Source organism: Apteryx rowi, unplaced genomic scaffold (assembly GCF_003343035.1).
Source record: "Apteryx rowi isolate R43461 unplaced genomic scaffold, aptRow1 scaffold_0, whole genome shotgun sequence".
Taxonomy (NCBI): Eukaryota; Metazoa; Chordata; class Aves; order Apterygiformes; family Apterygidae; genus Apteryx; species Apteryx rowi.
The window spans coordinates 2,742,910-2,770,002 of NW_020447195.1; the positions used below are offsets into that span (position 1 = coordinate 2,742,910).

General features: G+C 37.6%; 1 protein-coding gene across 4 annotated transcripts in view; it reads left to right on the forward strand.

The window, feature by feature from the left end:
* SLC9A8 (solute carrier family 9 member A8) overlaps positions 1–27,093 on the forward strand; it is a 38,261-nt gene that overhangs the window by 405 nt on the left and 10,763 nt on the right. For 3 of the 4 annotated variants that reach the window (XR_003252691.1, XR_003252688.1, XM_026060875.1), the window contains exons 2-12: positions 431–609; positions 5,297–5,377; positions 12,434–12,492; positions 14,889–14,972; positions 16,665–16,766; positions 17,456–17,490; positions 18,586–18,729; positions 19,958–20,096; positions 22,005–22,110; positions 24,917–25,033; positions 26,449–26,531. Coding sequence is in view for 2 of the 4 variants with exons in the window: in XM_026060875.1 (XP_025916660.1) it covers positions 431–609; positions 5,297–5,377; positions 12,434–12,492; positions 14,889–14,972; positions 16,665–16,766; positions 17,456–17,490; positions 18,586–18,729; positions 19,958–20,096; positions 22,005–22,110; positions 24,917–25,033; positions 26,449–26,531 (1,129 nt within the window). In the remaining 2 variants the exon portion in view is untranslated. Of the gene's footprint in view, positions 1–430; positions 610–5,296; positions 5,378–12,433; positions 12,493–13,522; positions 13,598–14,888; positions 14,973–16,664; positions 16,767–17,455; positions 17,491–18,585; positions 18,730–19,957; positions 20,097–22,004; positions 22,111–24,916; positions 25,034–26,448; positions 26,532–27,093 lie in introns of those variants that run through there. The other variant, XM_026061044.1, reaches the window with a different exon arrangement.

A 27,093-nucleotide genomic window follows, 5' to 3' on the forward strand; every position in this document is an offset into this window, starting at 1 on the left:
GGGCCGCGGCCCGTGAAGCCGCCCTGCGTGACAGGGGCCCTGCCGAGAGCCGGCAGGGGCGGCAGCGCTGTCCGCGCCGGTGTCGCGGCACGGGCACAGCAGGAGTGTGGGGCAGGACGGGCTGCGTGGGGCTGGTTCGTCCTCTCGGTTGTCTGCCTGCATCCCCAGCTGCAGTGCACTTGGTGCAGGGCATTTGGTGCCTGTAGTGAATGAAGGGGCGCAGCGATAACCGACTCCACGAGTCTGAGCTTCCAGTATTTGCTTGTGGTTAGAGACCACTTCTTAAAAGCAGCCTCAGCATGTTCRTCGTTAGAACCGACTGGGTATGGTCTGCTGGGTATTGTTTTGTGTGCTTAATTGCCTTTGGTAGGCTAATGCTGTATTCTGTTGCTCCTAACCAATATAATGACATATTGCATTATTCTGACAGGTCTGCAAATGTCACCCATGAGGTCATCAATGCCACCCTCCACACTACACTTGCTGCTACTACCAAATTGGTGGTTCCTACACCTGCTAAACCCATCCTTCCAGTTCAGACTGGAGTCCAAGCACAGCAAGAGGAGCAGTCTAGTGGCATGACTATTTTTTTTAGTCTTCTTGTATTAGGTGAATGATGAACTGAAAATGGCTTTTAACTGCTGTTAARTATACTCTGTAACTGAACATACAGTTTATTTTTTAAAAACACAGTATTTTATTTCTCCTCTGTTTCTTTCTCTGTGGAGCAGAGTGTTGTACAGGCACAGGGAGAAGAGTTGGGTATATAACCAACTGAATGCTCCAAAACATGTGGAAAGCTGAGGACCACTGCAGATCTTTTTATTTTGGTCTTAAAGTGCAAACCACACATTTAATTGGCTTTACATTCCTTAACAAGTGAATGATGTGTTTGCTTATGAAAAAGACACTATCAGAAAATTCCATGGTATTTGCATCTGTTTTTGAGGAGAATGTACTAGAGAGAGGTCAATTAACTACTGCCAGCACTTCTGCACAGCATTCAGATATTTTGGTAAAAGAAACAAGAGAAGACAGTCTGATTTACATGCACAATACTAAGTTCAGTATTTGTTCTATCTCTTCTTAACTTTCCTATGCACATGAGTGCAATAATAAGATATGTGGATTGCCATAATTATTCTTATTAATGTATGTCTTGTATATAAATAGATGTTTTGAATGGCAGTTGCACACCCAACTTTTCTGTAAGTTAAGGCTGTCATCTCTCTTTTCTTTAATAGGATATAGTTATCTATTGCCATTTGCTATGAACAATTCTGTAGTCAAAACTGTAACAATAACAAAAATTTCGTGGAGGGTTAAGGGTTTGTCTTTTTTTCTTTTGTGTGTATGTGTGCTTGGTTCCTCCAAAGCCAGCTGAGCTGAGAGAGCATCTCCTTTGAGAAAGACAGGTCTTCTAAATGGTTGGTCTTTCCAGTGTCATTTAGAGAAAACGATAGGCATGGAGTTGACAGCAATGCAGAAACTTTTGTAAATTTGTTTGGGTAAAAAAAAATTGATTTTGTCTCCTATAAATAACTGATATTAAATGCAGCAAAAGTAGAAAGCTTCTGCATATTTCTGAAATATCCATTTGTCTTCAAAGAGGGTTAATGTTTTCCCAGGGGCCAATGACATGTTAGAATTTGGACCAATACAAAAGAAAGATCAAAGCAAAATGCAGTCGATCAGAAGACTAAGATTAAAATAAGATTTCTGAATATATGCGTCTCATGATTTTGAAAGGGCTATTCACAGTAAAATTGTGTTCCTAGGACTTAAGAACAGGGCTATGATTTCAGACTGTGTTCCAGACTCTGGTTTTGACTGGAATATATGCCAGTCTGATAGCTTAATGCATCTTGAAAGGATCACCCTCAGGAAAGTGGAGTTTTTTGAACAAAGTAAAACCAGCGTAAAAGCTTATTGTTATAATTATTCCCATTCATAATCTCTGTTTTAAGGGTGTAGGAGGGGTGAAAAGCAATCTTTTGATGCAAATAATGCTTTTTAATTTGAATGTTGTGAGCTGTAAAATGGCCTTTAAAAATGTTCTGCACTAGAATGAGCCCAGAAGCTGATCTGTCCAGAGCTGGGTGTGTCAAAGTCAAGCCTCTATTTTAAAATGCCTAAAATAGCATGTGTTCTGCGGCCTGTTAATCTGTTCAGGCACCRCTTGAGTTTCAACAGCCCATTGGGCCAAAAGGGCATACCTTTATTCAATTAAGTTCATGTGATCCATGGTTTCCCTACTGTTATGTTATATGCTTTTAATCTGCTCTTCCTTGAGGGGGGGCCACATAAACGATCTTTTAGCCTGTTCAAAGTACTGTTTTTTTTCCAGCCTTTTGACTGATTGGTGTGCTCCTGACACGTGCAAGTATCTGAAACAGATGATACATTGCCGCATACAAACCGACCACTCTTACACAGGGAATAAGTGACAAATCAGCTAAAGAGCGAAGTGGGCTGTCCTAATGTTTCTGGTGGTGGGAGTTACTTCTAAGGCTATGGTTGTAGTCAAAAGCTGGTAGAAAGGAGCTGGTGTTCAGAACTGCTAGACAGAAAGCATGTTGGTGCTTGCCTTTGGAGTTTGTTGGATAGCTGTAGAGTCCAGATGCCTTTATGGATCTATCCCAAAGCACACTAGCAAATGCTGTTGCCACAGTAATCACAGATGTCCTTATTGGATGAGTGTTATTTGGGTTTCACAGGCAGGAAATGGATACAGAACTTAATGGTACTGATTGACAAGTGAATAAAAACTTTGCTTGGGATGACATGAGGAGGCTGTTGCTCCAATAGTCTGTCTGGGGCTGGCAGCCCAAAGTCTGAGTTGCTTGTTGGAGAGCTTCTGAACTGCTGCAGTCTCTAATACAGCATTTTAAAGTAATCACCAGTTTAAGTGTGCATTAAATTATTGTGCTGTAAACTTTGGTGGTTTGAGAACTGACTGATCAACATCATAAAGATGGGTGGAGTGGAAATGGAATGAATGTGTGGGGAAGGGAGCCCTACCAGTCTTCCTGAACTGAACTATCCCTGCTTATCGCTCAGAACACACAGTTTTGACCCTGAATAAATGACATACCAGTAATTGAGCAGATATTACGGTGTATTTTATGAGTCCTCGCTCTGCTGATAAGTCTATCAGGCCATTCATGTGCACATAAATGCTAAGCATGCTCTGTATGAGCTGGGTGTGTGAGATACCACGTGGGCGAATGTAGGCATCAGTGCGATACCATTCCTTAGCATTATATGGGAGAGCAGGACGACAAAAAGTGATATTTATATTATGAGGTTTGTGCTTTGTTTCTGAATTGTTAACGCAGATCATGTTGTAGAACCCTGTGGTTCACAGGTGTAGTGAACTGAAAAAACTTGTCAATGCTCAGAATTATTTGTGGACCATTTTGCACCCTTCAAACTGTAAATTGAAAACGCAGCTCTGAACCAGCTGCAAAGTAGTTTGTTTTTTAGTAATTAGAAGGAACTACTAAACCAAGTCACTTAAGAGCAGTTYAGAGAAGCTTGTTCATTCATGAGTTCAAAATGTGTGCTGTTGCAGTTTAGGTCTGGCACTGTAATGCCCACAGTGTAAATTGAATGAAAGCTGCAGGCACTTACAAGGCCTGGTGTAAAGAGAATGAAGATTCCTGCTGCAATTATGACTAGGTTTGTCAAATACACAGTTTAAAACAGTCTGCTGAGATTAACAGGCCACAATTTGATTCCACCCTATAAAATGCTATTGGTTCTGCTTGGACTTGAGGTGCTTTCTGACAAAATGTGAGCAGTAATACTGTTAATATTCCAGGCCACTGTCCGATAATTTCCTTGCACATTGAGTCAAATCCATGTATTAGAGACGTGCAGACCAGCATTGTGCCATCCTTCACTCTCCTTGYTCAACCCTTTGTTCAGCTACATTAAAACGGGACAGTGATGGTAGATTCAACATTCAGATCCTACATCAAATTTGTTTGGAACATAGCAATCCAGGATTATTTGAGTCTTCTAGCAAAGTTTTCAGTCTGCAGTAGTTATAAAAGAATCAAATGGTGTCTTCCAACCATATCCACTGGTGATATCCAGATCTGCTACAAATCCTTTGTAATTTGCCTTTCCCGTTGCTAGAAGGGCTGCAAAGGGATTTTGAGATTATTCCAACCTTCATTTTTATTGTGAAGCATAGACTTTTTCTCACTGTCTGGGTAAAATACATTACCACAGTAAAAAAAAAAAAAAAATCGAATTTTGGAAAAGAATAAATAAATGTCTCATTAGATTTATATTCTCATTTTCTTAACTTCTGCTAAATCTGTTTTGCATTTTTCTAGAGCAGCACTGGTCCTTTGCCCTTACTGGTTTAATTTTCAGCGATGCTCAGCAATAAAAGTTTCTGCTGATTTGGATAGCAATTTGGCTGAACTTTGTTCTGAAAAGCAGGATATTTAAACTTTTACCCATCCTGCAACTTCCTAGCGCACTAAATAGGAGTTATAGAGAATATGGAGCAAAACTTTTCTCAGAGGTGCACAAAAGGAACAAGAAGCAGCAGTCAAGTTGCAACAAAGGAAACGCAGGTTGTATGGAAGGAGAAAATTCTTTACCACAAGGGTGTTTAAGCACTGGAACTGGGGCCTGGAGAGGTTATGATGTCTTAATCTTTGGAGATTTTCAAAACTTGACTGGACAAGGCCCTGAGCCTCTTCTCTAACTCTGAAATTAGCCCTGCTTTGAGCAGGAAGCTGGACTAGATGACTTCCACAGATCCCTTCCAGTGTAAACTTTTTCTGTGATTCCATGGTTGTCCATTTGGATTAAGTCTGTTTGCTCAGAGGAGATCAGATGTGAGTGTGTGTAGCTTTGAAATTCTAATTGCAGCAATGTGTACATGTGTGTGTACATGTTTTCTGTCAAAAATATGAAAATGTTTATGGAAAAAGATATTAAGACAGTATATTCTATATGACTGTCATTTTTCACAGCTATTGTTGAGAGAAAGTTTTATTTTAAGCAGAATCAGGCTCTAAAGGTAGTAATACTAGTATTTTTAGAACACAAATTTAAGTTCCAAAATTGATCTTAGTTGTTTTATGTCGTTTGCAGATTCATTTAAGTACTTCATTGAGAGTCAGGAACATAAAATTTGTTTAATTTCATTTGTGGGTTCCTAGTAAATCATTAGGAAAATTTTTGCTATGTATATTTTAGAAATACTGCTTAGAAGCTTATTTTATACGCTTCTAACACTTATCTTCTGCTGTTGTCTTATTTTCCCTCACAGCTATCTGCATCATATTGGTGCATTTACTGATAAAATACAGACTTCATTTTCTACCAGAGAGTGTGGCTGTTGTTTCTTTAGGTGAGTAACCATGACATTTTTATACTGAATTTGTGTTAATCGAGGGGCTCTCAGTAATCTATTTTTTGCTTGAAATAGTGCTCTGTTGAGTGTTAGACATCACTAGAACTGAATACAGTTTAAAGAGAGAAAAATAACTAACTTATAGAATTAAATTAATGGAAAAAAATCAAGATATAAGTGTATGCACAGAGACTGGTCCAGCAAAATGTCAAATATAGGCAATATAGCAATGTCACTGCCTTGGTACTTTGGCAACTGCCTCCACTCTTACATCTGCACTGTAGRACAAGATACTGCAGTACTGCCTGGCAGCCAGACTCTGGCCTTCCCTTTCAAGTGGCACCTGTGTTTGTTTCCATTTCAGTAGAACATTATGTCTTGTATGTGTGGTTTAATCTAGTTGGAGAATATAATTGTAGCCTGAGAACTTGCCTAGATACTTAATTATCCCTGTAGTACCATAACAAGAGCTCTTTCTATGACTTGAAATACAAGAATGCCACCTGTAATGAAGATCAAGTGCTTAACTAATTTGAAGTAAATGTGGAGTATTCTTAAGCCTGCAGTTTTATGTTAGGGAAACTTCACTTATTTGTATGCTGTTTCTCCTGATTTATAAATGTGTAAAGGAGGAGGAAATCAGACCAAATACATTTTCTGGATGTATTGTCTACTATAATGTTTAAATAACCTGGTTTAACTAACACCAGGCAACAGCTTTTCTAACTTGCTTACCAGACTCTGTTATATCTTTGCTTCTATTACTAGTGAAAGTTTCACAGCTGTTCAAAAAGTATAGCCCAAAGAGAAAGATGCTTAACTATAATTCTAACCTAGAGTGGAGGAGAGTAAAGCTTGCTGAGCAGGTATTTTTTCATCTTTCTCCTGGACTGTGCCTGCTGTGCTTTCTGACACCTTCTCTCATATCTCTTAACTGTATTTTCACACAAATTCTCAATTATCTCCTTATCAGATTTCTCAGTGGGAGGAAATAAGCTTTCCAGTGCTTGCCAGTACCTTATGCTTTCTGAGAAACAGGAATCTTCATGCATCTTGGGTGCTAGATTGAAAAGATCTCAGAGCTGTTACTTAGCAGAAAGAAAATCATCTTTTCACTCAGGCATAACTTCCTGAATTTTTAGATAAAACTATTTAATCCAGGCCACGTCATATTACTAGCCCAGTAGAAGGTCTTGAAGCTTAAAGAGGGATTCATTTGGGAGGTCATATTTGAGTTTTGATATTGATGTGCAGCTGAAAAACAAATAGACTTTTAAGAGATCTGTCCTAGTGCTGGTATGGGTTCCCTGGATATTGCACACACACCTCATCTTTATAGCAGCAGCATCCATCAGACTTCTTGTACACTTATGCTTCCATCTGCTGTGGTATGACATAGGGAAGAGCTGCTGCAAGTCATCCTCACTTTTTCATCCCCATAGAAGCCATGCAGTGTTTGATTCACTATTGACACACTTCTCTTTTCTTCCTTTCTTACATATTGCTTTCTGTGGTGAGGTGTTCTATATGGTACCTCTTCCAGTGTCTTGAAAGGATACRAAAGGACTTCGCTATCCCTCTCGTGTCCTTCTTTGTACACAAAAGTCCAGGTGAAAGGGATTGATTTAGCTTCTAATCAAGCTAGTTATTGAAAAGCTAATCTAAATTTAAGCATAATCCCTAATTTAAAATGCAGCAATATATTGCTTAGTCCTGTTGGCATAATTTTGGATTTTTTTATGCTATTCCCTTGATTCTGCCCCAAGCCACCTATTAGGCAGTGTTGACCTAAGGGGTTAGGCCAGCTTGCATCACTGCTCCTGCTGAGGGTTGCAGAGAGCAGCACAGGCACAGACATTCTTCTCTGTTTCTTGTTCTTGGCATCWCAGCAGCAGGGCAAGGATTTTAGCTGTGCCACTGAGTTCTGTGCTCCTGTCCCAACAAAAGCCTATTCATGAAATTGCTAAGTTTTCTTAYTGGGGCTGTCACTGCTGCAAAAATTTGCAATAAGTAGCAGCAATGCATCTCCGGTATTTTTGCATAGAGGGCATGTAATAAGCTTACGCAGTTCAGTTTTCAGTGTGAACCACAGCATAGCTGTAGTCTCTCTCCCAAACTGGACTGAATGATATCAGCAAATGCAATTCCAATAAAGTCAAGAGAGTGTTATACCCACTAACAACAGGACTAACAGATGTCCTGTGTCACTTAAGCCTTATTTATTTAGTTTATTGACTCAGTCATATTTAAACTACTGTCAGCTCTGTTGACAGGACGTGGCATCTGTATAATCACTGGAATTGCCAGCTAATTGCTGGTCAGTGAACCTCTGTTACTGGTAATGATCTACGCAGCTGCAAGAGCACAGCTTGAGTTTCAAGTATCCAGTTTTGCCAGCAGTGCCAGAAGTGAGGTGTGTTCTATTTTGACTTGTAWATTAAGCAAATGTTGTCAGGCAGTTATTGAGGGCTAATAATATGGCAGCAGAGCAGATAAGTATGATTTTATGACTGTTTCTCCTCCCATTGTCTAAGCTACACATAAGCCTGTGTTTTACAGTTTCTGGGGTATGTTACTTTTCTGGTGGAAAGGGAGGGAATGCATTCTGTCGGGCTCTATTTTGATCTTAGTCCTTAAAAGTTACTGGAATTTGGTTGGTGTAAAATAGTTGCCATAAAAAATTTTCTCAGGAAAAATAAAGATTGTTTATATCAAGAAACTTGCTATAAAGTTTTCGAAGGAATTAACTTAGATTAACTGTTACTGACTTAATGTTCCAATTAGCCCCTTGATAAAAATGCTGAATGGATCTTCCTGATTTAACAGATGGAATCAGCTGAAAGGAAACTGTTYTCATTAATCTAGTAATAAAAGAAGAGTAGTTTGCAAAGGTGTACAGGAGAGGTTGTACAAATCAGCATCCAAGTTTCATCCTGCTTCTCTTAAGCCCTCACAGTGATGCATTCTTCTGTGCAGCTCTCCTTCATGACTACCCTTAGAGTAATCATGGTTTAGTAATGCTGTTGTGCATGGTGTGCAGCTAGAAGTGACTTGTACTGTAGAAAGGTGTGAGTTGTATAATTCAAGCTCATCCTTTTCTTTTACCCTCTGCTGTTGCCTTACAAACATTTATGTTGTTGTTTGTTTGACTTAATATCAGAAGTAAATTCCATCTATCACTCGGAGCTAGGATCATTAAAAGATACAGTCCCTCACATTATTCTTTCTTCCTTCATTGCACTATTCACTGTTAGTGAGTCCCTATTCTGTCCCTGTGCCTGTGCTGAATTTTGTATATATTCTGGCAACCTAACAGTAATGCAGTGATAAACTGGTTGTTCTGACTCACTCAATAACGATCTTCACTCTGGTAAATGATATCAAAAACTGTATGCTTGTTGCCATTCAGCTCTGTGTTGCAGATTTTAGTATCAGATTTAGAATAGCTTTCCAAGATTTTGATTAACTGAGAAAGTAAAATCAAATCTGCATGTAAACTTTTGAAGCAGATCAACCAGTTTAAGTTGATTTCCCAACCGTTTGTTACTACTCTCTTAGCTGAGATATAGTTGATTGTGTTACCACAATTTACTTCAGTGTGATATGAAACAGATTAGCCTAAACTGCAGTTGAAGGTGGAGTAGGTGATTCTGTTTCAGCTTGCTCTGAAATTAATGTATATCGAACAAAGAACTTTTTTTAAGTGCTACAATTGTTTAAAAAATAAATGTGTAACCACACCTTTACTATGATAAACCTCTAATGCTTTAATTTGCTTGACAGAAATAAAGATTTTTTTTTGCTCAGATCTGTAAATTTTCATAACTATCTAACAAAACTGTCTTAGAGGTACCAGATTTTCATAAAAATAAAGATTTTGCTATCTCAGTGTACTATATGCTTATGTTGGTTTTATCATAGTGTTGTAACAATTCAGTTAATTGGTAAAAGCAGTTTGTGTCATATAGTAAATAGTAAACCTCCACAAGGTGAAAGATCATCATCTGTGTATGTCAAAAAAATTCATTTTAAATGCATGTAAAATTACAGATTTCTTATTTTGGAGGGTAAGCCACCAAGGAATCAACACAATCACCTTATTAGTATCTTACTCCCAACTATAACTATTGGTATTTAAAAATGGTTGGAGTTTTAGATTAGAATATGAGAGACTGCACTCTTTGACAAATAATATGCAAAGGCACCAAGATTAAGAAGTAAGCAAAGAATGAAAACAGTAATTAAAAGTAGGTGCAGGAGATGTGTTGACTGCCATGATTCCAGGTAGTAAGCTCCATCACTTGAGTTTCCCAGTCAGACAAAACTAATAAAYAGAATTCTCTGAACAAGTTATAGGTACCAAGACAACTGATAACACTGTTTTTCTGGCCTAGATGAGATCAAAATGCTTGATCAGAACAAGTAAGTGTGTGGGTTGCAACCCTGGTGCTGCTGAAAGGACCTCCCCTTTCCATGACAACTGTTGTTGTGATTAGCTCTTTCTCAAAAAAAAGAGATTCTTTGAGACAAGCCACTTAAGTATCTTGAACTCATAGGATAGGGTTGCCCAGCGTGCAGCCCCAGGCCATAGTTGGCCTACTCCAGGATCCAATTTCAAAAAGTCCCTCTGGAGCAAGTCCCAGAGAAGATAGTATTAGTTTGGTTGTGCCAGAAACCTGAGCAGGGAAGGGGCCAGAGTTCCTGGAGCAGACTGCCACATAGAAGCAATTCTTTCAGAATTTAGTTTTTTCCTTATCATGGTATAAAAAGTCCTAATGAAACAGCCCTTAAGAGGAGGGTGGTAGCAAGAGAGATCCTCAGACCTTGACACTGTAAACAACTACATGGCCCAAACAACCAGAAATATTACTCACCAGAAATATTACTCACCAGAAATATTACACACTGCTGACCTAGAGATTTGTAGGGTTTTCAGAGATCCTCATTTTCCTAGTAAGCAATGTGCACCAACTGTAAGATTTCTGTGGGACTGTAAACTCTCACTGCTATCGTCAGTGAAAATGCAAGCATCTTAAAGGATTAGGCACATTTGCTCTCTCTCTAGTTCTCCTACGCTCCATTATTCACTTTTACTCAATGCGCCCTGAAGAGGGGATTGACTTGACGTAGATTGTCACCCACATCTGTCTGTGACCGAGTCATGTTATCTCTGCGTATAGTCTAGCCCTCTTGCCTGCAGCTGCCTGTATGTGCTGTTTGTTTGTATATATGCCCAATTATATAGCATCTTTCCTACCCAGGTTATAAGCCTCCCTGTATTAATAATGTTAAGAAAAAAATGATACAGTGTTTATGCAGAGTTACGGTATTTGTAGTTACAGAACAGCTGGGGAAAAAAAGCGTCTGAGGCAGAATCCTTAGTGTGAAAACATGCGGGTTTCTGTGCTCTTCCCACTTTGAATTCTCTTAATAATTGATCATAAACAACAAGATCCACAAGGTGACTCAGATACCCAATTCCCAAAGTGCGTAACTCATGTATTTTAGTGTAATTTAGGTGCTTAAGCACTTCTGTGGAAGAGAGTTTAGGGATACTCTTTTCTTTCAAATCCTCCCTAAACACAGTTTTATGTGAGGGCTCTCAATGCTAATTCATCAACTACTGAAAGTTTGTTTGGAAAGGACGCTATTTTTAGTTTGTGCTTTCAAATGCATAGGCTGTACTTTTTTTCACATAAACTTCTTGTTAGTGATAGAAGTAGTGTCTGTACCAGTCCAAGATGGTGTTGCTGCTCTGCAAAAATTAGAAATGTTCTAGTTCTTGGCTTCTGACGCTGCTTCCATCCCAGAATGGAAAGCCTCTGTGTTAGTATTGAGATCTGTATTTACATGGCATGTGAGCGGCTGTGTCTGGATTCCATCCTGCATCAAAGAACAGCAGACCTTTGATGTTCCTTCTTTAACGTTTTGTTCTTCTTTTCCATATAAACCATTTCACGGGGCAATTATTTCTATCCCCTGGTACCGATGCCTTCACATAGTTCTGTATGAAAGAAGGCTTAAGCCTCATGCAACATTGTGTGTATGACACATCCATCAGGAGTAATCCATGTGATGCTATTTGTAAGACTCTTGATAGCTACAGTATGACAGAATAAAAAATACACGAGTTGCAGTAAAGCATGCTTTAAGCTGCTCAGCCACTTTTTACCTTTCATTCAGTGTATTTTCACTTCTGCATACCAGCATTTGACTAGTAAGCCTTCATTCTGTAAATAATAAAGAACAGCCATACAGAAACACAGATTTGCAATCTGACTAATGATGAATTCCTCATTACTCCTTGAAAGCAGTTAATGACCAGCTGTGAATTATATTTTTGACTTACAGAAGAAATCTTGTTAGTTTGGAGTTTTCTGTCTTATCTCTTTGAAGATGGATGGAAGGAAAGAGCACTATGACTTCTAGCCATTGAGTTTGCAACACATTTGATAAAATTACTTTATACTCACATTAGTATTTCTAAATAACTTAGAATATGTGTAATCCATTTGGGAAATAGTACTGTCATTGTCTCCACCCTGACTGGAATTTATCTCCTAGTTCATTGCTGGTGTTATGATTTCACTGAGACAAAATTCACTGCTGTGCAGTAAGTCTTTGATTTCACTTAAACTGTGTTAACATTGCAAATAGCATTGAAGTGATGTGACGCTTTTGTGCTATCGCAGGTACAGCTAACTCATGATTCCTTAGAAGGAAAGGCAGAATTTCATTTGAATGCAGCTTAGGTGAAAAGCCTTTTTGAACAGCGAGCACAGCACTCTCGATGCATGCGTTCAGTATTTAGATACGCCAAATGACAATTTTTTTGTGTAGGGAGGCTTTTTAATTTTGAAACATACTGGAAACTGTCTTAAACACAAAACCACTTCTGTGTTATTGTGATTTAGGAATAGAAGACTTAATGCTTCATGTTTTGCCTTGTTTTCACTTTTAAGACCCTGTTGACTGAGAGTCTGTAATGGTTAATGAAAACAGTGATGTGTTTTGTGGGTAATGCTTTAAGAATATTATCTCTTTCTCTCCTAGGTATCCTCATGGGAGCTTTTATAAAAATCATAGAGGCTCAAAAGCTGGCCAACTGGAAGGTATAATTGAAGCAATTCATTTTTAGTTGTAGAGCAATCCTTAGTTGTTTAAAATAAGACTGTTCGTAATATTAATTTCTTTTGATGTAATTTCCCAAAACCTATGTACTGTATGCCAAAGTCTGGAGTTTTTTAATAATAATACAACCAAGTATTTGGGGTCCTGATCCTGCTGAATCTTTTCTACATAATATTTTTCCCCAAGAATCCTTTGTATGGTACTGAATCTGTTCCCATTAGATTTATGGTAGAAGAAGCTCCTGGGCATTTTGCATTGTGGGACCAGTTATACTAAAAAATATGGCATTTCAGTTCTTTGTCTTGTGTACTTCCTGACTATATTAATGTATTTTGTCCTGCTCCTCCTTTTGGAGTTAATTCTGTAGGTGTTTTCATAGAAAAGATGTGTTTTGATACAGAGGGTGGTGCCCGAGTTACTGTTAGATGATGTTTTTTCATTCCTGATTTTTGTGAGCTGGATTTGGCTTAAAATTGAAAGTCAGTTAAAAATCCACAAAATCAGCATTTTGAAATAGCTTCTTATTGGTTAAATAAAATAATTTGAAGTGGATCAGGTTTGTAGGAAGAAAAAGTTTATAATATGCTTTGTATTGAGCAGTGGTTCTGTAAACACAGAAAATACTGATGTAGTGAATTGTCTAATTATTTCTGGTCAGCGTTAGTCAAACCTTGAAAGGCACTGGATGCTGCCTGGAGCTGCTCGTATTATCAGCTTAGATATAGGTTCCCAGATAAGACATTCTTATTTGATTACTTAAGTTCCTTTTACTGTATTAAAGCTTAGACTGTTAAAATTTTGGGTGTGAAATGTTCTTATTAACAATGACTATTATGTACTTTTTAAAACGAATTTTAAATCCTTTTATTTTTTTTTTCAAATTTGCCAGAAAGTTTGTATTTATCTGATATAGAAAAAAATAGAGTATTTAACTGCAGGCTATATCTGTGTGAAAAGCAAATCTTAGATCAGCTCCCTGCCCTAAGAACTTTGTAATGTAATTTTTTGCAGTTGTGCCTTACGAAGTGAGCACTGGACCTTGTACTTGCTGGTGATTCTTGGTGGCTAACACGGCTGATAATTACGGTCTTCATATTTTGCTTTCCTGGTCTTTGCTTCAATGTAGCATAAATTCACTCCTTCCTTTTCATTATTTCTCTTCTGCTTGTCCAAATCCCTGCTTTTTAGGGGCTTTTAAAATAGTGTAATCAATTAGGAATGTGGTTTTTTTAGTCTCATGCAGTTACTGAACTGACAGAAGCTGGGCAGTGCTTAGCCATCCATGCACTGAATTGTGCATGCGGAATAATGCACTAGAGTGTACTGCTGGGGAGGGCATCTCGGTGTAAAGGAGGAGTTTTATTTTCTAAGTCCCCTAAATCCTTTAAGATGATTATCACTGTTGCAGATATGAACGAGACTTAGAGAGATGAGCGTTTCTTTTTTTGAAAGCGATGTTTTAACAGAGCAGTCCATCGGCTGTTTAACCTCAGTTTCAACAAATTAACTGTTGCTTATTAAGGTGACAAGTTCTGCTGTATTCAGCACTGTGTGGCCATGAGGGAGCGTGGCTGGCAAAGGGAGGCACATTGGGCCAGGATGAATTTGTCTTCTGTGCTTAGTCTGCCAGCAGAAAAAAAAAGGGTGCTGGTTTGGTGGTATGACTTTATAAAGCAGTGTTAGCCAAGTAAGGAGATAAGCAATGGAGAGTAAGATTACTACAAAAAAAAAAAGTAAAATCTTATTTTGCATTAGGCTTCATTTATGTCTCTCTGATGGTAAAAAGGAACCATCAGAAGAATCACATTAAATTACAGGCATAAATTACATTTGCCAAGAAGAATCAAGCCTCTGAGTCTTACAGTATTATATATCTTGAGCCTGTTCACTTGCGAGTGTACTAAGATGGTGATCTGATTTCTTGTGGTCTATTGATTAGCTTTTTAGTGAAACTGTACTTGATCACGGTTAACCTAGATTATATTCAGATCAGTGGCCAGGAGGTCACTGTTCCTTGACCATCCTTATAGGTTTTGAGAGCGTGCAATAAAATGGGAATACTTTTTGTAAGGAAACAGGAACACTTTTCCTTTGCCAGAAAAAATCTGTTTTCTGTGCAGCTTATTTGGGAACAGTAATTTAAAATAAGTAACACTTGGTTTTCTATCACTGAATAAAAAAGGAATTGAAAAAATAGCCGCAAAGTGGTTTACTATTCTGCAATCTTTTATTTTGTGGTAAAAAGTGAGAAATATTGATGTAATTTTCATTTTACAACGTATTTTGTTTTTTAAAAAAAATTTTTTCCTTGGGAAGGTTTGATATTATTTCAGTTTTCATGATATCCTTGAAATTTTACTTCGTTTTTGTTTTGCAGGAGGAAGAAATGTTTCGCCCAAATATGTTTTTTCTGCTTTTGCTTCCACCTATTATATTTGAATCTGGATATTCGTTGCACAAGGTTAGCCCTTGCAATACACTCATTTTACATGTTGAGGTTTTGTTTGAAACAGATTCTGCTTTCAGTTATTCTAATGAAATTTAGAATAATTGCACTAAATTCATAGTCATGGAATTGAAAATGAAATTTAGCCTCTTTAATCCAGAATGCAAATAATGTAGCTTGTTACTGTTAACTAAGGGCTGGCAAGGTTGTAAGTACTGCAGCAGAGGTTATTTTCCTTGGTCCGAGAGGTTTGTCACCTCAGCAGAGCTGCACAAGGGGTGATGTGAAGGAGGCAAAATGGGAAGGAGCAGGCGCGCACGTGGGAAAGGTGGGGTCTCTCTGTGTCTAAAGAAGGGGCAAGGTGATAATGTTTCCAAGGAATTTCACCTTTTGCCTGGGAGGCTGTGGTTCCATGGACATTTCTTGCAGTGGTAGTCCTGGCTGAAGCAGTTTTGGTCCTCTCTGTATGAGGCCTTTTCATTTGAGCTGTGCTGCAGGAGAGGGAATGAGCAATGGGAGGGAATCGTACTGTAAATTGGTGTTGTCACTGACGACTTTTTCTTGTGAAATCACAACCTAAGAAATGGGTTAGCAACCGGGATGCTTACAAGCCTTTTTGACATACTCTGTATGCAATAAATGGACTAATTTGCAGTTCTCTCAGGTGGGAAGTATGTCTGAGTGCTTGTGAATATCCACCCGGTTTGTCCGAGGATTGGTTTGTTGTTAGGGTACCAAACTGACATCCTGTCCTGGGTGCCAGAGGGCTTTGCTGCCACTTTTTGCATGATGCTCACAATACCAGAAAGAGCGGCCTGAGGTAAAAACTAAAATATTTTTTATTTTTCCTTATAAGCTGCTGCAGTGGCCATACTTCCATTTCATACTTTTACTTTACACTTAGCTTAGCTAAGGAAAATCAGTCACATTTTACGGGCATACACTCTTTAGAGGAAAGAGTGTATCTCAGTACAGTCTTCATATAAGAAAATAAACATTGCATTCAAACACACATTTTTGGAATGAAAACAGAGCTGGATTTTCTGATTGCAACACATAGGAGAGTACTTTCAGGTTCTCAGGCTTAGAATAGTACCTGAAATCTGAGTGAACTTTTGATTCCAAGATTATTATCAGCCAGGGCTAGTACTATCAGTGTGTAGAAAATCTTATTAATCCTACTAGGCTAAATGAGAATTAGATACTACCTAAGCAGGTCAGGAAAGGGATTAGTTTAATCTGTTTTTAATTACTAGTAGAAAAATAAGCTATTTGTAATGAAGTAAAATCACGGATAGAAATTCTTGTAAAGTGCCGACTTAAAAGTGTGTTAGTTTAGAACGTATTGCACATAAAGGATTCCTAGATTTTTAACCTTAAGAGGACAGAACAAAATAGCAAAAGGATGAAGATTTTGAGCTAAAGCTTGTTTTTAGAGGATCAAACTGGTAAGAAGAACAAGCTAGGCCTGCCAGCTTTGCTTTTATTCATGTACATGCACACTGTTGTCCTCAAAGGAGCAATCTCTTTAGGCAGATGGTATGGATATACATTCTGGGATACCTGGAACCAAACTAAGGTTTAATTATCTCTGAAGCCCAGTTGTGGATCAGAATCTAATTTAGATAGAACTGTACAGATGCAGAACTGACACACGACTCCTCCCCCGGTTTGTTTTGACTAATTTATTTTATTATTGTATTCCAGGGTAATTTTTTTCAGAACATAGGTTCCATCACTCTATTTTCTGTATTTGGCACAGCAATATCGGCTTTCATTGTAGGTGGAGGAATTTATTTTCTGGGCCAGGTAAGAAAAACTGCTTTGAAGCACATATGTGTATCCAGCTTGTCCTTTGAAGTCCACTGTCCTTTGAAAGTCCAAGCAGACAAACATAGTGAAAGTGAGTTCCTGGGTCACCAAGTCCAGTTCTCTGCTGTCATAGCGGCAATGTTATATAACTCCTCCATGGATGCATCACTTTCCATGTTAAAAGCAGTTAAGGCTTGAATTGAATTTTTCATTTTTAATTCCCTGATCTTTCAATCAGAAGGCTGTTCCAGAAGTTCACTTCTTTAAGGGTTAAAAGCCATATTCAAATTCCCACTATTAAACTTACTTGTTCTTATGCCAACAGTTTTCTGTAGCATAGAGGTCTCTTCTTTGGCGTTTCCCCTTTGATTAGTTATAGGCACAGATAATCATATCTTCTCGTAGACATCGCTTTGTTAGGCCAAACAATCCCTGCTTTCCTATTTGCCCCTTCCAGATTTCCATTCCTTTGAATGCCTTAGTTACTCTGCTCATCTGCATCTGTTCCACCTGGTCTTTCCTGAATCTGGTGACCAGAATTGTAACAGATCATTGTTAGAGGGCAATGTATACTAAAGCTGYTGTTATGATTTTTTTATCACAATGGACTTAGATTTGGTGTAAATTTTTAAAAAATGGAGGAAACACATAGCTGCTTGTAATTTATGTTTTGCCTATTCTTTCAGGCTGATGTAATTTATAAACTCAACATGACAGACAGGTAAGTTCTTGGTGAAATGGTGCGGTGTATATCACATGAAGCACTCATCAAGATAACACTGTAGATGGGATATGCACTGTAGTTGGCCAGCTGTTCTGGTTATTGTTTGAATTGCTTAGATTCAACATGGTATATGAAACTATTAAATGGATCTGACACTTCTGAGCCCTATTATGACAGCCTTACTACCAAATAGTATTCTGTGCTAAGTGATTTTTCCAGAATGTAAATGTACTTGTTTTTTTAACTAGCCTTAAAGTTAAAATGTTAGCTTTAATTAATTGGAATTACTGAAATATATCATAAAGGGATGACTTGTGTATCCAGACCTTCTCTTAAAAGACAGAAATAATTTTTCAGTATCAATAATGTAAATTTTTCAAGAACTTTGCTAAGTATCTAATCAGTATTCTAGAAGTACACCAGTCTACAGTGAAATACACATTTGTTCCTGATAACAATAAAAATTTATTTGGGGTTTTTGTTTGTTTACTGTATAGCCAAGTACAGTGTTTTTCTGTTAAAATTCATAAATAATTTGGGTGACAAGCAAGAAACGTAATAAGTAAAACATGCATGAACAGCAAAAATCTTCATTGCTTGGTTCCAGCATTTGACTTTATGCAGCAGAGAAGTCCCATTGCTTCTGTATTGTCTATCTTTGGATTCCAGAGTAATGAAATTTTAACAGTTTCATTTAGATGATACACTTTAGTACTCCTGAACAGGTGACACTATGCATGTATGATACATGGTTTAGACTGTGTCTGTAAAGTTGTTTGTTTTTCTTATTTAGTTGTAGCAAGACATTAGTACTACTGTTGAGAGTTGGGAGATAAATATTTCTCAAACTACTTTCACACCTGGGCAACAACTTTTCTCTTTGATATATCAGTAAATTAAAAAAAAAATCCCATTTGTCACCTGAAGTTCTTATGAGTAGGAAGAGAACAGAACTTTCCACTAATATGTATGAACTCTATAACATATAACCTCTGTGTTACTAGTTGTTAATGTGTTAATGTATATTTGTAAATTTATTAGGTGCATATTTTTCTGTCCTCTAGTTTTCTGTTTTGTTTTGTGTTCTCCTAGTTTTGCATTCGGCTCTTTAATATCTGCAGTTGACCCGGTGGCTACTATTGCCATTTTCAATGCCCTCAATGTGGATCCAGTACTCAACATGTTGGTTTTTGGAGAAAGCATTCTCAATGATGCAGTTTCTATCGTCTTGACTAAGTAAGTGCATTTGAACTACACATGTTTATGAAACACTGCAACAACAATCTTTTCTGTTAATTACAGTTATTCAAATATACAATATTTCTTCCATCTCCAGTTGCAACAAATCATGTGCTTCTGGCTTAAAGCTGAGTTTTGGTACTGATCCTTCTTTGTTAGAAGCAGTCCACTCTTTTCTAACATAAACTGCATAGGCAGGAGACGGTAAATAACTGTCTTTTTGCAACTTCCTCAGTGCCTCATCTTACTGACGYGAGGCTGGAATTGGTTGCTTTGTAAGTCCATGAGTTTATCAGCTCTCTTTCCATCTGAGTGTCCTGACAACTGAAAACCAAGATGGTCCTTTCAAGCTCGCACAAAAATATTTTCCTAGCCAAATAAGCAGGTGTTGTTCCTGCATCGTTGGCTTATATCTAGAATCACACTTCAGTTTTGGGGGATACATTGACATCTATGCAGTAGGAACTTAGTTAAATATTTATGTTGAGGCTACTACAAGGAAGAAAGCAGCCAGTATCCTTATCCTTTACCCATGATAATTCTTTGGGGCTGAAAGAGTGGAAAAAATGCAGCCATATCTTCATGTTCTTACTGAAGTCAACAGATGTCACTATGAATATTTACAAGGAGCAGAGCTAGTGAGTAAGAAGGTAGTGGAGTTACAGAGTCATTTTTCAAGGAACTGTTTGTTTAAGTAATATAGGTCCTTTTATGGAAGACCACGAACAATTTCCCCTTTCCTCTTCAGATCATCTTTGGTTTTCTCCAGTGACCTTCCTCTTTCTTATCCACACCTAAATATTTGGAGAAAGGTCTTCCTGTTTGTTTGTTCTGTAAGGATCACATGACCTCTCTCTTTACTTTTTCTTGGGCTGACTTTTCCCCACTGCAGAATGTGCTTTCTTTTCCTTTTTGAAAGTTTGAAAATTGTTTTGTAATACTGGGCATTATCATAGCCTATTTTCACCATTGTGAGGTTTCTTCAGAAGAGCAATGCTGGGTTTCCAGATTTTGAACAGAATTAGGTTTCCCTTTGAGGATTACACAAGATTTGATTAATATCATCTGACATTCCCCTTGTTATATATTTCAGTAAAAGCCTTTTAAGAGTGGCAGCAACAAAGAAATGGAAGTCCTTCCTTTTCTCTCTCAAAAGGTATTTGGCTTGTATCCAGGCTTAGAATTTATAACCGTTTCTTTTTATTTATTTTTTAATCATTTCCAGCACAGCAGAAGGTTTGACAAGAGAAAATATGTCAGATGTAAGTGGATGGCAAACCTTTCTGCAGGCACTGGGATACTTTCTTAAGATGTTCTTTGGCTCTGCAGCACTTGGCACACTTACTGGCCTTATTTCTGCATTAATATCCTTTTTTAATTTTGGTAATGTGGTACACATATAAATTGGTGAATTCTAATGTTCTAATAGTTTTTTTTGTTCCCACATTCTCCAGTGTTTCATAGGGGTTATTTCTTATTAGAGATCATTGTGTTGGCTGAGCATTTTCTCATGCTCATTTTGTTTTTATGTTAGTGCACATAGATGTATGAACATAATTAGTCTGAAATGCTGTGCAGTAGCTCATATTCCATGTTACAAATAGGGCAATTGTTTTCTAAATTCACAATATGTTAATTTCATGTCAATACTGATCCATTAGTACCAAGTGTATGGCTCTTCTTTCACATATATAAAACACTCAAAAAAAAAAAATCAGCTGTTTTTCCCATGGGCTTTTGAGTAAAGCCCACTCATTTGTCCCTGTGTATCATATTCGGCCAGCTGAATACAGATACCGCTGATTTGGATTTACGTTGAGTTATATCTTTTTGCCTTTCCGCTTGCATGAATTGGTTGCTAAACAACCCAAAAGCTTCTCTACTGAGATAAGGAAGGATGTTTGTTTAAGTCAGATACCTTTGTTACTTTTGAAAGCTTGCTTTAATGTTAACAGAGAATTCACTGTAGGTAATTTTTTATGCTAGGCTTATGCAACAGATATTCAGGTGATCTGGAACATACTGTTAAGCACTTTGTTTGTAAGTAAGAACAACAGGGTATTCAGTTAAATGCAGACGTGTTTGCCCTCTTGGTTCTTTAGAATGATTCCTTGAACTTTTAAATTGCTCCATATATCTCAACAAGAGAGTGAGAGAGTTTTTCATCATTCTTTCACTGATATCTAAGTGATATAAAGCCAAACAGAAAAGCAGTTTATTTGCTCTGATATATGATTGTTATTTGTGCCTCATAGTATTAGATTTACCACAAGCATGCAAAATTTCAGTGAAGCAAAGGAAATCTGTAATAGTTGCCAGCAGATAAATATGATTGAAGCTTGCTGGTTCGTGACCCAGGAGGAATGTGAACTTCTGTGTCACTGGCATCTAATCCTCTGAATTCTAACAAAGATGGTAGGTGGAGTATTTTAAGAGTTGAGTCAAGGATGTGATTCAAGGAATACGTAAATGTGTTTCTTCACTGTTAATATTGTTGCAGATATGTCTTATCCATTTGAAAGTACCTAAAAGTGTAGTGACTGAAGAGAGGAGATTATTTGCATGTTTAGTGTGGCAAATATTTATGTCTGAGGCAAAGTTGTCTTCCTTGTATTTGGCAGCTGTGCTGCAGTGCCCTGCATGAGATGCAAAGCAGCAGAATTTGCAAACCTTGACAAGTGTCCACGCCTGTGAGTACAAACATAAATACAGTGAGTTTAGCTCAGCTAAATATCAAACGGAAGTTACTTCTGTTGAAACAGAGGTGAGAGTTATTTCACTTCTAAGTTGCTGTTTCATAGCTCTCCCCTATTTTTAAAAAAGACTTTACTATTTAATGACTCTCTGTGGTTTCTCTGCAATAGTTTTGGTGCAGTCAGTTCACTTCTTTATGGACAGGAATCCTTATCTGGCCATCAGAGCAGAGATTTCAAAGACTGAAAGTGTAGGGAATGGCCCTTCTCGATGCAAACAAAGTTTGGCATGCTGTCATCGGTGTTGTATAGGTATGTCGGTAACAGAGCTCTTCTGTCTTTAGGTCTGTCCATTCTGATGGACTTCTACCAGCAGTAGCTTCTACAAAAATCAAACACTCCTCACAAGAATTTATTAATCTTTCCACACTTGATTCATAGATCAATTTGTAGACTTTTTCAGCTATTCACTAGATAAGTACATTAAACATAATGACTGGTTCATCATAGAATTGTATAGATTTAAATTTTTCTTTGGATGTTTTTCACTTATATTTTCCATAACATTTTCATATGTACGTGCTAAAGCACATTGATTTAAGGAAGACACCCTCTCTAGAGTTTGGGATGATGATTATCTTTGCGTATCTTCCTTATGGACTCGCAGAAGGTATCTCACTGTCAGGTGAGTAGCAAAATGAATAGAAGGCTCCTGGGTTTTTTTACATGTTTTCTCATTTGACCTGTGCTTTTACTTCTGACCTTGCCTTACTTTAGGGAAACGCTCATTCTCTACTTAATGTTTGTGAAGACAGAAATATGCAAAAGTTAATTGCGGTTTTCATGTGCATTAGATAGCCAAGGTAAATAATAGTATTCTCCCCAGTTACCTCTGCCTCACACAGAAGAAAAACTGCAGTTGCACACTGTAGGGCTAGGCCACATGTGGGCTAGCTTAGATAAAATCCAGCCTACTCCCCAGTAGCCATTTTTCTGGCCATCCTTCCATGCCACTGGACAAGTTTCACTGAGACCATGATGTTTTGTAATTATCTCTATATACTAGGTAGAAGTTTTGCTGCAAGCCAGGAGAAGAGGCTTAGAGGTGATTTTTTTCTGTCATTTTGTAGAATCAAGTCCAAAGACAGGGTCCAGTTCTGCTGGATGCTCATCTCTGACCTCTACTGATTTCATTGGTTTTTGAAGGCAATCAGCTTCCTGTCTCATTTCACAGTTGTTCATAAAGGGAAATGGGAAAGGATGCAACAATTAGCATAATTTAAATAGCTCAAGCATCTGTTTGGATCCAATTTGGGGTGGGGGGGTTAGTGCATTAAAAGATATATTTGCTCTACAAGTTTGTATATTAAGAATGTTACTGGTTTCTGAGAAACAGTAGCAGAACTAGATTTCTTATAAATGATCTGCAGGTATAAAATCAGACTTTCTAAAATGTGCATGTGCACTAACATGGATATTTTGGAATGGAATCTGTAGCAGTATATATCAGCATACCTCCACTGAAGTCAGTAGAGTTGTATTTTTTTATATGTATAAGGATGTGGCTTGTAATCATGGTAGTTACACAATCAGGATGTATAATGCTAACGCAAACATTCCATTCTGCCCACCTGCGTCCAAAACTATTCTGTTTGCCTGTATGGGCCAACACATATATAGGATAATGGAAGTTACCTGAAATTTGAGCAAGCAGCTTGATATGTTTTAATATTTGTGTTGTTATAAAAATGAATTTTGCCTTTAAGAAGATTATACTAGAATTGTCAGTATATTACATGAATGCCTCAGAAAATAGCCTTTTTTATTTCTAGTTTATATTGCTTATGAATCTAAAAATAATTATAAAATATTACAGAATTATAGTGCCATTACACTATACAACCAACATACTTGTATTTTGATATATAACCAACAAGAATTTATGGTAAGATTCCTACCTAGTTACTCTTAGGATGTTAGGGGTCCTTTGTCTTTCTATTTGCAAAGACAGGCTCTCTAATTTGCTCAAATGCCTTCAAGAATGAGTTATCAAGAAATACAAACTTTAAATGACCTTAGTCAGATCACCCCTCTGTTTCAGACAAAGGATTCTTTTGACTGTACCTCAGTTATTTATTCTAATCCTTTCAGTCGAGTTCATCTTTAGTCTAATCCTTCCAGTCAWGTTCATCTGGGCCACTCCTGGGCATGTAGCTCTAGCCAAACTCTTTTAGTTTTTCAAACTTCCTTTGTTTTGGGCTAAGCAGGCATACTCCCAAATGTCATCTTGTCCTCTCCATGATCTGCATTGCAATTGATTTCTTCTGGGTTATATTGTTGCTTTTGTTCAGTTACTTCCCAAGTTCCTCACAAGGGATAGTGTAGTTTTTCTTCAAGTGAACTGTTAAAGTCTTCCACAGTCCTAACCATCATCTCACRTGACAGCCTTCTCAGCTGTATGTCTGTGCAGCAGCCCTGGAAATGTTTAAAAGTTCCTTTGAGATATCCAGATCCTTATGAACACTGAACAATTGACAGTGAGCTTCTGTGRTATGTCTTGAAGGGTGAGAGAAAGAGGTTAAAATTCAGATTCATCCCATAAAAATACAAGAAGTGAGCAGCAAGGTAGATGGAAAAATTCCTAACTCAAAGATACAAGAATATAGTGAAATCTGAGATAGCTGTTCTGCTGTTCTACCAAGCTGAGCATGTCGTTAGGGCACCAAACTCTATAACAGTAGATTTGGTGGCTTTTTCCATAGCTGACGGCTGAGGCTAATCTCTGTAATAACCTATCCTAGCTGGTTTAGTGACCCCTTCTGCTGGCTGTAAGGGGCACATCCTGCACAGTAGCTTTGCTTACAAGCCCTACATATTGGGCTCTCCCTCCCTACCAAGGTAATTTTTACCTCAAATCTCAAGTCTTAGTAGCTTTTCGGATTCTCCAATTGATAGCAAATTGGAGTACACCTGCATATGCTATTCTTTCTTAATTTTTTACAATATTAGAGCTGATGCACCATACTGGAGTGGATTCCCACCAATGCCCTGCTGGTTTCGTTCAACTCCTGGTGGAGTGACTGGGCCCGGTGGATGAGCAGGTCCCACTGACACTTTACTGGGAGAACTAAATGATATAGTTTTCTAGCCCCATTATTCTCAGGTTGGTTTTACTCCTCTTTTGATCTCACCTCTCTATCTTGTTAGGAGAATGAAAGGCGGAAAAAACCACTCAAGATTTCAGATTATTTCCCTCACTTTTGTGGGAAAACGTGAGGTAACAGGGGATTTATTCTAGCATGCACACGATCTATATTGGACCTCCTAGTATTTACATGACCAGTGGAATGAGACCGGTATGAATAATAGTGGTAATAGAAACYTCACTCATCTCTTCAAAAACTTTTGTGTTGGTAGGGGTTAGAAACACAAATAATGTTTGCAGAGTACAAGGTATTCTTCTTTTGTTGATTGCCACATTGTATCTACAGGTATCATGGCAATCCTCTTCTCTGGCATCGTGATGTCTCACTATACACATCATAATCTGTCCCCAGTTACACAGATTTTAATGCAGCAGACACTGAGAACTGTTGCTTTTATGTGTGGTAAGTGCTACGTTTAGTGTTTGTCTAATATTCATAGTTTAAGAATCAGTCTGCATGAAATGGTGATTCTGGTGGGAGCAAGAAGGGTGAATTTTCCTCTAGCAATTTGTTTGTCAGTGGTACATGTCTTTAACAGAAGGCTACCTAGTAATGGAGGCTGGAAGGCAGTCAAAAGTCACCTTTCCTGCCATACTGGAGAAAACGTACAGTCAATCTTCTCCCTCTCCCATCCTGCAGGCTCCTGCAAAGATTTGCCACAAGATTGATAACCAAATAGATCTCTCTGACTCCTTTCTCCCTCTGGCCTATTTTTAGTTGTAGGAGATGGAATATAGCCATAGTTTTAACTGATTTTGGATATTAAAAAGCTTCTTGAAAAAAATAATAGCTTTACAAATTGAGAAGAAATTTTTGGAAGTAGTGATACAAGCAGCTTAGAGCCACATAGCTTTTCCATTTCCTTTTATGAGGCAAACTTCTAAAGAAATGACATGAGTCTGTATTACAAATATATCCTCATTTTTCTAGGGTGTGGCATAAAAGTGTTCCATACTTTTTGCAAAAAGTTGCTTGCATTTGAAGTGTGGACAAGAAGTGGTACTGCTGCAAGCTAAATTTAACCACTTGTCTGAACACCAGTAGCTCGTCAGGCTTTTACTCTTATGTGTTACAAATGCTAAAAAAGACATGTTCATTCAAGTCACTGTAAAGGAGTTACTATGTAATTTTTTTATATATTTGCAGCCAACTTTGAGCATGCAAATGTAAGTAACCAGGACCCAAAGCATGAGTGATAAGTGTTAAAGTTGGGTAACTCGGTTACTCGGTTATTTACTACTGTCTATCCAAAACCTTCCTGTCTGTAACTGTCTTTATAATAAGGAATCTAGCTTGCTAGGACAGCTACCAGTGCAATGGTCTTATGAAACATCATCACTGTGAGATTCTCTAATGGTAATAGCTTGGTACTTAGGAAATGAAATGTTTGGATTACTGGAGCATTTGCTCTTTGGTAGCAGTATTGCAGATTTGCAGACATTTCAGTTTTATATAGAATCTGATTCAAAACTACTGAAATGATTAGTAGTCAGTCCTTTAGCTTAAGTGTGTTCTGCAGCTTGTCCTATATTCTTGAAGCAAAAAAATTCCTCTGTCTCTAGAACAAGGTTTTGCTGGCTTTGTTCATACTCATTAGTAATTTATGGCTGGAAAAAAGCCTCCTACATACAGACTAAGGTGCTGTCCACTGACAGTGAGAGTGGGAAAATCTGGCCTTTTGCAAAATGCCRCTTGTGCTTCTTTTGTGCATCCAAAAATGAGGAAATATATATTTTATGTAGCATATGTGTTAATTTATTATAGGAATAGAAACAGTTTTATAGAATTGGTTATTTAAAATGTTTTTTCTTTTTCAGAAACGTGTGTTTTTGCTTTTCTTGGCCTGTCAATTTTTAGTTTTCCTCACAAGTTTGAAATGTCCTTCGTCATCTGGTGCATAGTAAGTATTTACTTCCTTCCAAACTTGTTTAGATACCTTTTTGGTATTCACAGGGTAAAAAATCCTCACACTTAAAATATTTCAGAATATTTGTTGTGTTTTATAGAGTTTTGTGAAAATACTTTTATATTKCTATGAAAAATACGGAATCTTTTTGTATATTACACATAGTTAGTTCCCACAAATAGCATGAAATTATTCTTTTCTTCTTATTCTCAGCACTTTGGTGTACATACACAGCAGCATTCATTAAGGAATTCCAGTGTGCTATTATTTTGAAGCCTGTGTGTATAAGATTAAAAATAAGGAAAAGACCCTTGTTTGTTTTGACCTTATTAGATCTACTAGRATATGAGAAATCTCCAAGGATGTTAAGATTATTGTAAATATCACTTAATTTCARAAGTTATTTATTTTCTTGGAAAACAATTCTGAGTTTTTACGTATCTTTAGCTTCATATGAAGGATTTKCATAAATGGGCGGTTTGTAGAAACTACAGTGCAAACTCATGTCAAACTCTGCTTTATTTCATCACTTCCAGCACTACAGCTTTGAGTCTST